This window comes from Sturnira hondurensis, unplaced genomic scaffold (genome assembly GCF_014824575.4).
Source record: "Sturnira hondurensis isolate 20B ecotype Veracruz unplaced genomic scaffold, ASM1482457v3 Scaffold0017436, whole genome shotgun sequence".
Classification (NCBI taxonomy): Eukaryota; Metazoa; Chordata; class Mammalia; order Chiroptera; family Phyllostomidae; genus Sturnira; species Sturnira hondurensis.
In genome coordinates, this window is record NW_028090067.1 from 9,974,818 (window position 1) to 9,989,462 (window position 14,645).

General features: G+C 46.3%; 1 protein-coding gene across 3 annotated transcripts in view; it reads left to right on the plus strand.

Annotated features, from left to right (window-relative positions):
• The window catches only part of STAB2 (stabilin 2), a 126,300-nt gene that overhangs the window by 83,598 nt on the left and 28,057 nt on the right, over positions 1–14,645 (plus strand). For all 3 annotated transcript variants that reach the window (XM_037067805.1, XM_037067806.1, XM_037067804.1), the window contains exons 40-50: positions 56–101; positions 934–1,010; positions 2,172–2,297; positions 4,207–4,280; positions 5,423–5,494; positions 8,732–8,851; positions 9,970–10,017; positions 10,819–10,902; positions 12,082–12,228; positions 13,030–13,170; positions 14,150–14,209. In XM_037067805.1, coding sequence (XP_036923700.1) covers positions 56–101; positions 934–1,010; positions 2,172–2,297; positions 4,207–4,280; positions 5,423–5,494; positions 8,732–8,851; positions 9,970–10,017; positions 10,819–10,902; positions 12,082–12,228; positions 13,030–13,170; positions 14,150–14,209 — 995 coding nt within the window. The remainder of the gene's footprint in view (positions 1–55; positions 102–933; positions 1,011–2,171; positions 2,298–4,206; positions 4,281–5,422; positions 5,495–8,731; positions 8,852–9,969; positions 10,018–10,818; positions 10,903–12,081; positions 12,229–13,029; positions 13,171–14,149; positions 14,210–14,645) is intronic.

Genomic DNA, 14,645 nt, shown 5'->3' on the forward strand with positions numbered 1-14,645 from the left:
AGGTCTTGAGGGAACTTTGATAAAAGAGGTCTGATGAAGCAAATTTTTTTTTCAGCAATCACAAAAGACGACTGCAATGGGACATGCCACACCAGCGCCAAGTAGGTACCCTCTGGGCCTCCCCTGGGGACAACGAGAAGGGCTCTTGCCTACTAGTGTGCACCCCAGGCAACGTCCTCACAAGAGTACTTAGGATTTAGGACAAATTTAATATAAAACTGGAAGGATTTCTGAAGAGACTGCCATCAACTTGCCAGATCCAGCGTTTTGAACAAGCTGCCCCTGAGTTAAGTTACCTCGCACAATGCCAGTCGTTATCCGCAGTTCATGCCCCCGTGACCCCTTCACAGAGGCGGGGGCAGCCCCGCGGGCCTCTGCTTTCATCGGAGCTTCCTCCTGACTCACAGTCAAGCCTGCTTCACTCTCCAGCTTCATGCTCCTAGCAGAGCTCAACTCCCAGCAGGCGGGTTAGTCAATGAGGAGCCTCTTGGCTGGAGTTAGAGGTGAATTCAAATAAGCCTCTGTGGTTGTCCTTGACTGCATGACCTTGACTCAGTGATTTAATGTCTCTAAGCCTTGGTTTCTTCACCTGTAAATCGGAATAATAATAATACCCACCTGTCAGGGCTATTGGATGTTGGGTAAGTTACAGGCAGCAATGCGTGAAGCACAGCCCCTAACACACAGGTGACTCTTTGACGATGGGTAGCTTAACCCCTTAACCCCGAGCTCACGCCCGCATATACACCCTCTAGTTTGCCTGATAATGACTTCGATTTTAGGTGCCTGTGGCCAAGCTAGGAAGGGACTGTCCTCCTGAACCCATAGGCAGGACCTCTGAGTGCCACCCGGGGCAGGAGCTAGACCGCTGGCCGAATACAGGGGGGTGTTACGTGCTTATCTACAAAGAGTAATTGCCCTTTCTCCTAACAGCTGCCTTCTCAATCCAGACGGCACAGCCTCGTGCAAATGTGCGGCGGGATTCCAAGGGAATGGGACAGTCTGCACAGGCAAGTGAAGCAGAATTTGTTCTGGGGGGGAAGACTAGCATGAGCTGTGGGGAGACCCGTGCTCCTGCTGGCTGAGTGGGCAGCCACTACCAACCGTTGCTGGGGAGCTGGGTGGAATAAGGCAGCTGACCGTGCCGGGAAAGGCAAACCACTCTTGAGGGGCTGCACCCATTCTCTCCAAGCAGTGGTTCACACCCTTGACCGCAATTGAAGAGCTTTTGAAAACACTGATTTGACTGACCTAGGGTGTGACCCGGGTGTGGGGACTCTGGACTGAGGAAGAAAGGGACTTGAGCCCTCACAACCTTGTTGAACTTGTTTCAGTGTTTTGCTCCTTCTATTGAGGTGATCATATAATTAATTCTACTGAAATGCTATATTACATTAATTGATTTTTTTTTTGCATTAAACCACATTGTGTTCCTGTGTAGATCCCACCGGGTTATGGTGTAGGGTCATTCCTCCTTTCTATGGTTTCAGTGGCCTGTTGTCAACCACAGTCTGAAAATATTAAATAGAAAATTCCAGGTATTTTGAGAGAGAGAGAGACCACATTCACATAACTTTTATCATAGTACATTGTTATAATTGTTTTATTATTAGTTATTGTTAATATCTTATTGTACCTAATTTAGAAGTTAAACTTTATCTTAGGCATCTATGTATAGGAAAAAACAGTATACATAAGGCATGATATTATCCAGTGGATTCCCATCCACAGGAAATCTTGGCATGTGCCCTCTCATGGATAAGGGGGATACTGTACATAATCCTTTTTATATATTGCTGAATTTGACTTACAAGTATTTTTTTAGGATGTTTTTGTGTCTCTATTCAAAACGATGTTGGTTTATATTTTTCTTGCAATGACTTTGTCTGGTTTTGACATCAGGGAACTACTGGCTTCATAATATAAATTGGGAAGTCTTCCCTTCTCTTCCAGCTTTTAGAAAAAATTGTGAAAATTTGGTGTTTATTCTTCTTTTACTGTTTGATAGGCATCATCAACGAAAAGATCTGACCCTTTGCATTCTTTTGAATTATTCTTATTTAATCCTGCATCTGCCATTCTGAAGTGCTCCCATTTCTCGGTGACGAGTAAAATGTGTCAATGTTCCCCCCACTCCCCCTTCTCTGCTCTGTGTCGTCTGTCTCCCGTAGCAATCAATGCCTGTGCCATCAGCAATGGAGGCTGCTCTGCCAAGGCTACCTGTAAGAGAACTGCCCCAGGAAGCCGAGTGTGCGTGTGCAAGGCAGGCTATGCTGGCGACGGCATCGTGTGCATAGGTATGCGCCATCCCCCGTCGATGCAGTGGCAATGGTTTAAGAGTCGGGGCCCTGTCATATGAGCCTAATGTGTGGGCGCTGTTGGGCCGTCTTTCAGTTTGCCTGGGCAGGAAGGTGTGGAGGTGTGGAAATGGGACCACAAGGGTATGAATGTGCATGATCGCTTTGAAAGCAGAGAGGGGAAATACTTCTTACAGTTACATGTTACTGATGGTAACTGAATTTTAAAACACTTATTGCTTCTTTTTTGTGTGTAAGTAGCACATCCTCAATATAGGAAAATTAGAGGATGCATCTAGCCTGGGGAGGGTGGGGAATCTGGAGATGACCACTCTTGCTACTATTAAGTTGCCCCATTTTGCTATGTACACATGCATTTTTTAAGATTTTACTTATTTTTTAGAGAGGGAGGAAGGGAGGGAGAAGGAAAGAGAGAGAAACATCGATGTGAAAGAGAAACATCGATCAGTCACCTCTCGTACGGTGAGCCCACAACCCAGGCATGTGCCCTGCGCAGAAATGGAACCCACAACCGTTCACCTTGCAGGACGACGCCCAACCAACTGAGCCACACTGGTCAGGGCTGTATGCGTGTATTTTTTAAAGACAAAAAAAATGTGTCTTATGACATATCATGTTTCCTGTGCTTAGCAACATGATGAAACGACCCACCCAGAAAATAAGTATACCTCCAAATCATTACTTTAATGGCTGCACACTGTTCTTCTCTAAAGATATGCCATTCTTAAGTTATCTAAACTTTAACTTTTTAGCTGTAAAAAAAATCACACACAAGAGTTGCAAAAACAGTGCGAAAAGAAGACCTATTTCCTCTTTACTTAGGTTGACTTATTGTTGATATTTTGCCCCATTTGCTTTATCTTTTGTTCTCCCTCTCTCTCCATCTATATATTTATATTTATATTTTAACCATTTGAGAATAAGCTCTATACTTCATACACATGACTGTACTTAAGAATAAGGACAGACCCTTACAGAACCACAGCAGTTACCAACTGCAGTACACTTATTATTGATCTAATACTTTTGTCAAATTATCATTTGTACTCCAATTTCATCAAATGACCCAATAACAGTCTTTTTTGGACAGTTTTTTCTCCTCTAGTGCAGAATCCAGTCCACGGTTGGGTATTGCCTTTCATTATCCTGTGTCCTTACTCTCCTTTGACCTGGGAAGGTTCCTCAGCCTTGCTTTCTCTTTTATGACATGGACATTTTGGAATAATACCACTCACCACCCCAACTTTCTTCTAACATGTCCTTCATTTGAGATTTGTCTGATGTTCTTTCATGATTATATTCAGATTTGGTCTTCCAGGCCCAATATCACACCGGTGGCTCCCAATCTCCTCTCACTTGTGGGGTTAATTTTGACCCTGAGGTCAAGGTGCTGTCTGATTTCTCCACTGGTACTGATAAGCAATCTGTGGGAAGACTCTTTGACACCAATGCAAATATTTAGCTCCTCATCAAAAATATCACCTAAAATTATCATCTACTAATGATTCTTCCCTGAATCAATTATGCTGTGAAGGTAGCAACACATTTTTAATTCTTAAATCTCATCATTCATAACGTGTTGGGTTGAACTCCGAGATTCTATTATTTCAAGTCCTTGGCTGCAAATGCTTATACCCATTCAACAGAGGACAGATTCAAGTGCACAGATGGCGACTCTGCTGGCATACCCCATCCCAGAGAGTCAGCTTTGAGAAACCATTCCTGGTATCCTCCCCACCCCACATTGAGTTACTCCTGCCTCAGGGGTGTCAGAAAACAAATCACACTTTGGCACCTGCTCAATTAGCCAGCTGGCTGTCTCTCAAGATGCCTTTACTTGAAAATGAGGTGTGATTCTCATGCCAGGGGTTGGCTTTTTGTTCTACAGAGATCAACCCGTGTTTGGAGAACAATGGTGGCTGTCACAGGCACGCTGAGTGCACACAGACGGGACCCAACCAGGTGAATTCTGCCTCCCTGGGGGTGGGGCTAAAGGTCTTTAGATCCAAGCCTGAGAGAAGGGGGCAGAGAGGAGACCTCAGCAGAAAATAAACACTTCAGGAGAAATTTTTACAGCATTTCCAGGGGGGCCATTCTGTGGGAATGAGGAGAAATGGGAGGGGAGACAAAGGGTCCCCAGGAGAAGGGGCTTTCCTAGAGTGGGAAGAAGGAGTCTTCTCCAAACACCACATGGCTCGGGCGCACCTAGAAGATCTTCAACCATATTCCCCTCTCTTTCAGCTCCCTGCTTCCCAGAAGCCCACAATTTTTTTTTTTTTTTTTGGCTGAAATACATGTGCCTCAGCAAAGATAACATTCTTAGCCCCTCTTGTCAGTTACCTATTCCCTAACACCGTGCCTTGCAGGGCCTCCCCATTGCATAGATTTGGGCAGGTGGAAAAATCTGAGGGTTCCAAAGGAGGGGAAATCCACCCCTTAGGGGGACACTTTAGCAGCAGGGACCCCTTTTTCTGGACACAGCGTGGTGAATAGAGTATAGCTGGCTTTTAGCCCCACTCACCCCCGTGCCTGGGTTCTCGTAAGCATGGCACATGGGACATGGGGACGAACCAGGCGGTCCCCAGCTTCCTATAAACAGTGTCTCCTTCCTCAACTTGAAGTGCCCAGCTGACTTCCTTGGTCAAACAGTGGGTTTGACTGATTATTTTCACATGTGCAACTGATGTGCCTGAAAAGCCATCACCTGGTGTTCACGCCAGGGGGCCGAGCCTGGGTGGAGATGAGCAAGAACTGAGTATAAATGGGAGTGGGTGAGAGCTTAGCTTCCTTACAGCTGAACCTTTACCAACCGAAGAGAGAAAACAGCTGAGTGCCCAAAAAGGCAAGGAACCAAATAAGGTAACAAAGCTTTGGCTTTTTTTTTTAAATAAATTATCTTGGTAGCAAAGGTAGAATAGGTAGGAGATCCCAGTACTAGAGTAAGGTAGGCCCAAGGTGCTAAAATGTAAGATAATAGTTATCATTTTAAAATAACTATCACCAATGTAAAGTCTGGGAACATCACCAGTAGTGTTATGGAATTCAAGTGTGAGAGCCAGCAGAATCTATCTGTAAAATGACCTATGGCCTCTCCTCCCGGACAGGCCGTCTGCAACTGTCTGCCAAGATACACTGGAGACGGGAAGTTCTGCTCACTCATCAATGTCTGCTTAACCGTGAGTACAACTCTAGGACTGAGGCCCCCTCAGGTCAGGCGTGGGGTGCCTGTACCCTCTTCTAGGAGATGGGGTGTTGGGGTGATTGCCTCAGAGCTGCTTTAGGCGTGAGGCTCATTTCTCCCTCACGTTCCAGTGCTCACGTTGGGGCAACTCCAGTCTCTGCCTCTGTCTTCTCATGGCCTTCACCTCTGTCTTCTTTCCTAGTAAGGATGCTGGTGGACCGCAGGCCCACCTGCTTAATCTAAGACGAATCTTAATCTTAATCTAATCTAATCTTAATCTAAAGATCTTATCTCAAGATCTTTAATGACATCTGCAAAGACTCTCTAAGCAAGGACATGCTCACAAGTACCAGGGCTTAGGAGGTGGACATACCCTTTGGAGGGCCAAAATTCAGCCCCCTGCAAACGGGAGGAGTGGAGGTCCTTACTTGAGGTCACAGAGCAAGCAAAGGCACAGCCAGAACCTGAAGCTGCATCTCTGACTCAAAGGCCAGCCTTGACTACTTCTTGGGGTACTTGTTCCTCCCACAAGGCGGTGACCCCAGTGGGGCCCCATTGAAACACGTTACTTTCCTTATTCATCTGAACTGCCCACCTGAGAGCTTCCGGCTATGGGCATGAGAACAGCGCAGACACACCGTGATGAAAGTCTTTCCTCTCCAAGGGAGGTCCCTACTGTCACCTGGTGTTGGTGTGGCAAGCTCATCTGGAGAACAGTGTCCCCTCATGAAATGACCATATAGGGACAATAGGGAAGAATCCGCAGAGAGCAGAGAGCTGGGGTGTGGAGCTATCACAACTGATAATAGTAAGGCCAGATTATTTTTAGCCTCACCCAAGGACATGCTTATTGATTTTAGAGAGAGGGAGAGAAATATTAGTGAGAGAGAAAAACATGGATAGATTGCCTCTCATACATGCCCCAACCAGGACCAAATCCTCAACCTGGGCATGTGCCCTGACTGGGAATTGAACCACAACCATTTGGTTATGGGATGATGCTCCAACCAACTGAGCCACACCAGCCAGGACTGGCCAGATTTATTTTAACAGCAGTTCTCCCAGCAGCAATTTTCATCTTTTTCCAAAAATGGCCACCTTATCTTGGCAATTAATGCAACGAAGCCACTTGTGCCTGACATTCTGGTACTAGGGTCACTACTCATGGCCTCACTCCTTTCATCTGTGCCCATGACGGCCGCCACCCACTGGATTCCTTTCGTAGAGAAAGGAAGTTTGTTTTCTCTCAAGATGAGTAATACTAAGGCATGTGCTTATCCTGATGAGTATACACATACCCTAGAGAGAAGGAGATTGATACTGGAGGTGAGAAGGTGGCCTGTTACAGGAGGAAAGTACATGAGTCACTAAGGGGAACTAGATCCCATAGGTGGGGAGGAGAGTCTCACACAGGAGCACGGGCAGGGGCAGGTAGGCAGATAGGTAGGTAGTCAGTCAGTCCATTAGTTGGTCAGTGAGGCAGTTAGTTAGCTAGTTGGTTAGTTGATCAGTTAGTTACTCAACCAGTCAGTCAAGTCAATGAGTCACTCATGGACATCTACTTCATAGGGCCCTTTACTGTGAATTAACTTTAAAATGTCTATGCCTGGCCATTCTAAATGAATAGTTCCATGAAGACAGAGACTGTCTGCATTGTGTGCATCCCATGGAGAGCCCTGCACAGCAGGGAGCACAGGCAGTTGAGGAGCATTCGCTGGACACCAGGCATCGTTTCAGGGGCTGGGAGGGAAGCCGCTGTGACTCTAGGCTCAGGGAGGTGGTGAACTACAGGACAGGAAGTTGAGGAGGTTCTTGTCTATTATGTCTTTTTTCTCCATGAGATATGAGTTGAGCTTATCAACTGAGAGCAGGGGGACAGTGATTGACAGTTGAGGACAGAGATGACAGAGTGAAATGTCTTCTTGGGGCTCAAAGGCTGGTGCACAGGGCAAACAGTGTTTGCCGGAGACAGAGACACCTCTTCAGTAAAAAGTTATGAGAACTTCTGGGGAGCAGGTGGAGACTGTTAGCAGTCTGCTAAGAGTGGTGAGTTTCAGAGGCACGGAGAGGGGTTTGTGAGGGCGGGAAGTGGGAGGATCCAGAGTCCGATCCCTGGTACACAGAGCCACGTGGTAAGGAGTGTCCCTGTAGTAGGAGGTGACTTTGGGCACCTAGACCTTATAGAAATAAACAGGAAGGTGGGACAAGAGGGGCTTCTTCTTAGTGGTCTCAAAGCACGCAGGGCATCGGGACAAGTAAATCCAGGGTGTTTAGCTGGAAGACCCAGGGTCCCCAGGAGGTGGTCCGTGGTCTTTCAGGAGTCAGCTTCCTCGAAAAGCTCCCTGACTTGTGTCGGCTCGATGCGGGAATCTGCAGCAGTAGGTCACTCCTGGGCTGAAATAGAATGCTCCACAAATACTCTTGAAAAACATTTTATTTATATTTTTTAGGGAGAAGGGAAGGGAGGGAAAGAAACATTGATGTGAGAAAGAAATATCAATCAGTTGCTTCTCCTACACGGGGACCAGAGACTGATCCCACAACCCAGACTTATTCCCTGATGGGGAATCAAACCAGTGACATTTCACTTTGTGAGATGACACCCGATCCACTGAGCCACACCAGCCAGGCCCACGAATACTTTTGGAATGGGGATTGCAAGGGGAGATTTTGCAGCTGGCCTTTTAGACTGTTGACCACCTCATCTGTGCAACCTCAGCTGATGTGTTCATCCTGAGCTTTCCGTTCTCTCCCCTCTGAGGGCCTTTGCTTGGGCCTACAAAGTCCTTCTTGGTGTTCCATGGGTGTTGGCTTTGAACCGCATTTGGCTTTTTTATAGCTTAGGTCTCAGCACCATCTTCCACAGTTTATAAGCTCTTTACAGATAAAAACAACGTGTTGTATCCTTTTATACCTATTTCCTTCTAGCTGATGACTGTTACCTTTGCTCCCAAGAGATCAGATTTCATCCTACAGCTAGAAAGTGTCAAACAAGATTGGGACCTTTCCAATGAACCCCCAGATGCCAGCAAAGTTCCCATTTGGCAATTCTAGGTTGATCAATGTACCTGCCACTGAATATAAGGCCAGTTCAGGAAAGGGTAAATAAGGCAAACCAGTCAATGAGGCAGCAAAAAATAAATTTCAATACAGAATTGTTTCATGAATATTGGCAAAGTGGGCAAACTAACTGATCTGACTCCTATCCCCCATCCCTTGGAAATGTTACCAGAAAAACGGTGGGTGTAGTGAATTTGCTATCTGCAACCACACTGGGGAAGAAGAAAGGACCTGTACTTGCAAGCCGAACTACGTTGGAGACGGGTTCACCTGCCGTGGCAACATCCATCAGGTATCGCAAGTCACGTTTCCGTACGGTAAACCCTACTTCCCTCTCTGTGCTAAGAATCCAGGTTGCTAAGGGACACGCAAGAATCGTATAACATGGGATGCTCCCTAACGATGCGAAAGACTGTTTTCCCATAAATTGGAAGTGAAAAGAAGTGTCATCTACCCCTGGGAATTCATTTGACCTGGGGAAATACAGATTCAGAACACCTGGATTGGAATTCCGTTCTGCCCATTAGCAATGTGACTTTGGGCAGATTCCATCACCTCTTTATTCATGAGTTTTCCAACCTGTAAAAGAAAATATTGGTGCCCACCCCATCAGGTCGGTGTAAGTACTAAATGAGATCCTGTGTGCAGCGGGTACAGAGAGCACGGCAACCAAAGGTGAGGCTTGATGTGGGCTGCTGCTGGAGAGCGTGTGCGTCTATCTGCGTGGGCCTGGGGGAGGAGGGCTCAGGATACTGGTAGATTTCTACCTCTTGTAAAGTAAGCATCCCCTTATCTGACTTAAAAGAGAAGCTAGGGCATTCCGGCTGATCCAAAATTTGCATTAATAGAGAAACTACATCTGCCATAAACCTGTAACTCATTTTTTAGAAGTATTTGAGCTTTAACACACGAAAGAGTCACCAGGGATAGACACACAGTGAGCGGGCCATGTGAGCACACAGTAAGAAGCCCACAGTGACCTACAAGCCCAGGAGGGGGGGGCCGCAGAAGAATATGGCACCTTGATCTTGGACTTCCACCCTCAGAATTGTGAAAAAATAAATGTTTGTCATTGTTTAAAAAAATAATAATACTAAAAGCAGTTGAACTTTTTGAAATACTCTTAAAGCCCAGCAGCTTCTGAAAATGACAGGATCTTTCTCTGATAAATCAAACGGTGACTCCAGAAAGGTTGTGGAGCACACAGCCCGTCCACACCACCATCCTCCGGGGCATCAGTTATGCAGCCTGTGGGTGGGGCTTGGAGAAGGCCTGTGGTGGCAGACTCCCAGTCGAAAGGATGGATAGTAGATGCCCTCGATCTTAGAAAAATTGTCCTGCAATAACCCTGTGCTGTTCTCACATATAACCCACAGACGTTAAATGCGCCTGCTGTTTCTTTGTTTCCAGGAGCTTCCCAAGAACCCCAAAACTTCCCAGTATTTTTTCCAGCTGCTGGTAAGAATACTGTGTGTCTGTCTTGCTATTCCAGCTGGGTCTCAAGCCTCTGGGGTAGGTGAGGGGAGAAGAAAGTCCGGAGCCCTGGATTTCTGGAGCGGGCTCTGTGTCTGTCATTGGTGAACTTTTCAGACCACAGGTAGGCAGCATGAAAGAGTGAAAAATGTCACAGTTGCCCATTCTACACTTAAGAATGTGGCACCTGAAAAAACTGCCATCGTGCCAGTGGCAAAAAGAAGCATTATGGGGCAACTGGTTAACTCTCTGGGTGAAAATACTATGTTAGATCTTTCCACACACTATGTATCTAAGTTCCAGCTATGTTAAGAATAAAAGATTAAAATCCAGAGGAATGAAATCATAAAAATTAGACAAAAATATAACCATATGTTGTTAATATTGGCAACAATACAGAACAGTTAAGTAAATCATCTTATAACTTATATTTGTAGTATTATCCCAAGTACGTAAAATACTTACACATGGAAGAGACACTGGAAAGGAATACCTGAAAATGACAGGTGGTGGGGTTATGGGTAGTGCTTTTATTCTTTACGCTGTATTTTCAGATCTCTAATACAAAATAAGCATTATGCTACTTGGATAACCAGATAAAAATAAACTTTATTTCAGTGATCATGAATCTGAATGTATTTGAATCTGAGACTAAATGAAGCCCAGGTCTCCCCGCCCAATGTTCCCGCCCTCTGCCACCACCACCTGCTCCCTCTGCTCCTGGCTTGAGCCCCTCCCTGTATGTCTGTTGAGTCTGTGACATGTGTCTCCCCCGCCGCCCCACAGGAGCATTCCGTACGAGACCTGGCTGGTCCGGGCCCCTTCACCGTTTTTGCGCCTTCATCTACAGCCTTTGATGAGGACCTGCGGGTAAGAGTGAAGCTTGGCCCGGTGGCAGAGGCCTGGGACTAGAACATGGTCTCTGGTGTCACCCTGGAACCGACAGTGGAGACATTTCTGAGCGGGAGATTTAAGACCAGCTGGAACTGACCAGCAACAGTAGGGACTGACTGTCAACATAGGGACCCGGTCAAGTGGATTTGGGGTAACCACTGGCCAGAGCCCCTCTAAAGGACATTCCTGAAGAGAGTAGGAGGTTGAAAAAAGTCAGCAATTCTCAAATGATCCAAACTTTCCATCAACAAAAAAGGGGGAAAGATGAAAGGAATTTAAATATTTTTTTCCTTGCAGGACTTAACAGAACCTTCAATATTCTGACATTCACTGGGACTCTTCATGCTGGGCTGCTTATTAATATATCATCATGCAGCGAGTACCAGACACTATTTCCAGCCTCGATCATGACGGCCCCATTTGCTGAGTGCTATTACTACCCCATTTCACGGTCAAGGACACTGAGAGGAGGAACTTTTCCAAGCCGATGGTGGCACAAGGACCCAAACGCACCCCTAGCACCTGTGTCCTTAGACACCACACACAAGGCCTCTCTCTGTGTATACTTGGGGCACCAGCAGAGCGGGGACACAAAAATAATTTTTGAAAAACATTGACACTTGGTCAGTTTTTAAAATTATCAAAGGCGTTATCTTAAAACAGTGAGAACCATGTGGTTCTCTATTACACCTACTGTGCGGGTATTTTTGTTTGCATTTTGATTCACAAGCAGAGAAGCATCGTGGCCTCTCACATCCTAAAGATTTCAGTCCAGCCCAGGGGCCTCTCTGAGAGGGGACACAAATGTGGTGTTTCCCAGTACTTTTCACAAGAAAACTCTTTTTTTTTTTCTCAAGTGGCATCTCACAGGACTCGGGGTCCTTGCCACACGGGAAACGCTGAGCTGAAGGAATCCCAAGTGCTCTTCCCCTCCCAGGTCCCTCAATGGAAGCTGGACAGAAACTAGGGGTGCTTTCCCCTCTTGTCTGAACAGCCTCCAACCTCCCACCCCAACCACCAGCCAGCCCTGACCCCTGCCTCCCAGGGCCAGGTGGGGAGAGACAGCGGGAGGCGCATGGAGGACAGGACCGCCAACGGGCAAGTGGGAGCCAAGGCTTTCGGCTCTGGCAGGGACCCTCCCACCTTCTATTTCAGATTAAAGACTGGGACAAACAGGGCCTAATGCCCCAGGTTCTCCGGTACCATGTGGTCGCCTGCCACCAGCTGCTCCTGGAAAACCTGAAATGGATCCCAAATGCTACTTCTCTCCAAGGGGAGTCCATTGCCATCTCTGTCTCCCAGGTAAGGGAAGCCACGTCAGGAAGGTGCCCGTTCTCCTTGGGCCTCCCTGCTTCTCCCCTTCCTCAGAGTAACACCAGGGATAATAAAACCACAACAATAATGAACACAGGTTGAGTGATCTCTGTACGACAGGTACCGAGTGTTTCATACGTACTGACTCATCTAATCCTCAAAATAATCCCATAATGTAGATAATGTCATTTTCCTCAACTTATAAATTAGGAAACTGAGCTCAGAGGGGTTACACAAGGCACGCAGGAAGTAAACCACAGAGCTGGAATTCAAACTCAGAGGCAGGGCAGCTTCGGGTTAACAGACCTGTCTTGGCAGCTCCCATCAGAAGCTGGAGAAGGATGGAAGCTTTTGATCGAAGCCACTTCACCATGCCGGCCCACTCCTGCCCCACCACAGGGAAACAAATGATGGCCTTCGGGCCCACTGCCAAGGGGGAAAGGTGTGTGGTGGGGCAGAAGGGGCGTGCTGGTGATCTAGGGAGCAATGCGAGTGAGAAGCCAATTTTGATCTGCTCGCTATTTCACATTGAAGAATCCCAGTGAAAGGACTGTTTTGGTTGATGACTTGCTATTAACTTCTCCAGGTAAAACTTACATTCTTGTCTCAGTTTCCTTTTTTTATCACCATAACAAGAAAAGTGCTAAACTTGGATCTTCAGATTCCTCCCACAGATCTGCTTAAACATGCACTTTTATGAGAATTTAATATGTTGGCAAATATTTGGAAAGAAGTAACTGTGTGTCTATTTCTGTTTGTGCTCATTTTCCCCTTTCCGGTTGACTTCAGGATGCTGTGCATATAAATAATAAAGCTAAAATCATATCCAGTGATATCATCAGCACCAATGGAGTCATCCACATCATAGACAAATTGCTGTCTCCCCAAGACTTGCTCATCACCCCTAGAGATGCTGCTGGAAGGATACTGGTGGGTGAACTCACGGTCACACTCTCAGCACAGAGTGACTCCTAATGCTAATAATTTGGTATCTCAATTCTGATTTTGAGGCATTGTTTTGAGACACTTTAATTTTACTGCTTCAACTATGAAAAGCCTACTAAATATTATTCTTAGAAGCAAATAAGTCTATTTTAAAGAGATAAGTGGATTGTATCAGTTTTTTCTGTGTCCACAGGGCAAGTGGTTTTGCATAGGTTTGGAAGATGGAGAAATTATGTAAATGGGTGGTGATAGATGATAGATAGATAGATAGATAGATAGATAGATAGATAGATATCACTACAACTAGACCTGGAGTAAAACTCCCTCTCAATTGACAAAAAAAGACAATCTTAACTTTTTATTGTTATTTATTCATATTGGCCAGAGTTCTTCATTGTAGACAACAGAATTCACTATACCTAAACGAAAAGGAGTTTCTTAGGATATTCACATCCCCAAAGCTCTGGAAAGCCAGAGATCCTGATTCAGGTGCAGCTCAGCTGGGCACAAAGCAGCCCGAGGGCCTCTGCGGAGGGTACACCCCTGGCATCCCCTCAGTAAGCTCTGCCAAAGCCACCTGTCTCCAGCCTCACCACCTAGGACACAGGGTCTGGACACTCAGTCTCACCATGTGTTTGTCAGATCTGATCTCCCCGCCTGCAGCCACTGCCACTTCCTGTTGTCTCTTTCCACCCAGGAGCCTTGCACAAGCGCCTCTCCTTGGAGGACCCTTTATCACATGAGGCTCTAGCTGCAAGGCAGTCTGGGAAATGCAGTGCTTAGCCTTCCAGCCTCTATAATGCAGAAAGTCAAGGGCAGACTGGAGCTGGGGTGGGTGCCAATGAACCAATCCAGGGTACCTGCCATGTTATCTTACCCTCACTGCATTCAGTTGAATTTTCGTTAAAGTGCTCTGTGGAGTGCATGAGGAAAGATATCATTCCCGTTCTCATTATTTTTGCAGCAAAACCTTACCACAGTGGCAGAGAACCACGGGTACATCAAATTTAACAACTTAATACAGGTAAAAACCTCGGAGGGCAGTTACCTCAGGGGGTAACCTGACCAAAGAGGTTCGTTTTGGAGGTTTTATGTTTGTTTCTGTTTTTTGCTGTTTGCTTGTGTGTGTGTGTGTGTGTGTGTGTGTGGTTTTTGTTTGTGTGGGGCACTAGCCAGCTGTTCTGGGATCTATGTGGCGAAGTCCTAATTTTCCAGAGCACAAAGTCATTCTCTGCTGCTCCCTCCCCCCAAAGTGGTATGGTTTGTTCAGCTATGTAGTGCACATTGGCCAAGTTAGAAATTGAAGTATATGAGGTTGGAACAAGAGAAAGGAATTAGGGTATGCCAGACCCTGAACTGGGGGCTTCCCACTTGGCGGTACCACCTCCATGAGAGCGATGGGGACCTGAGGTGCAGAGTCAGGGAACCCACGTCCATGAGACAGATAGAAATTGCATTTA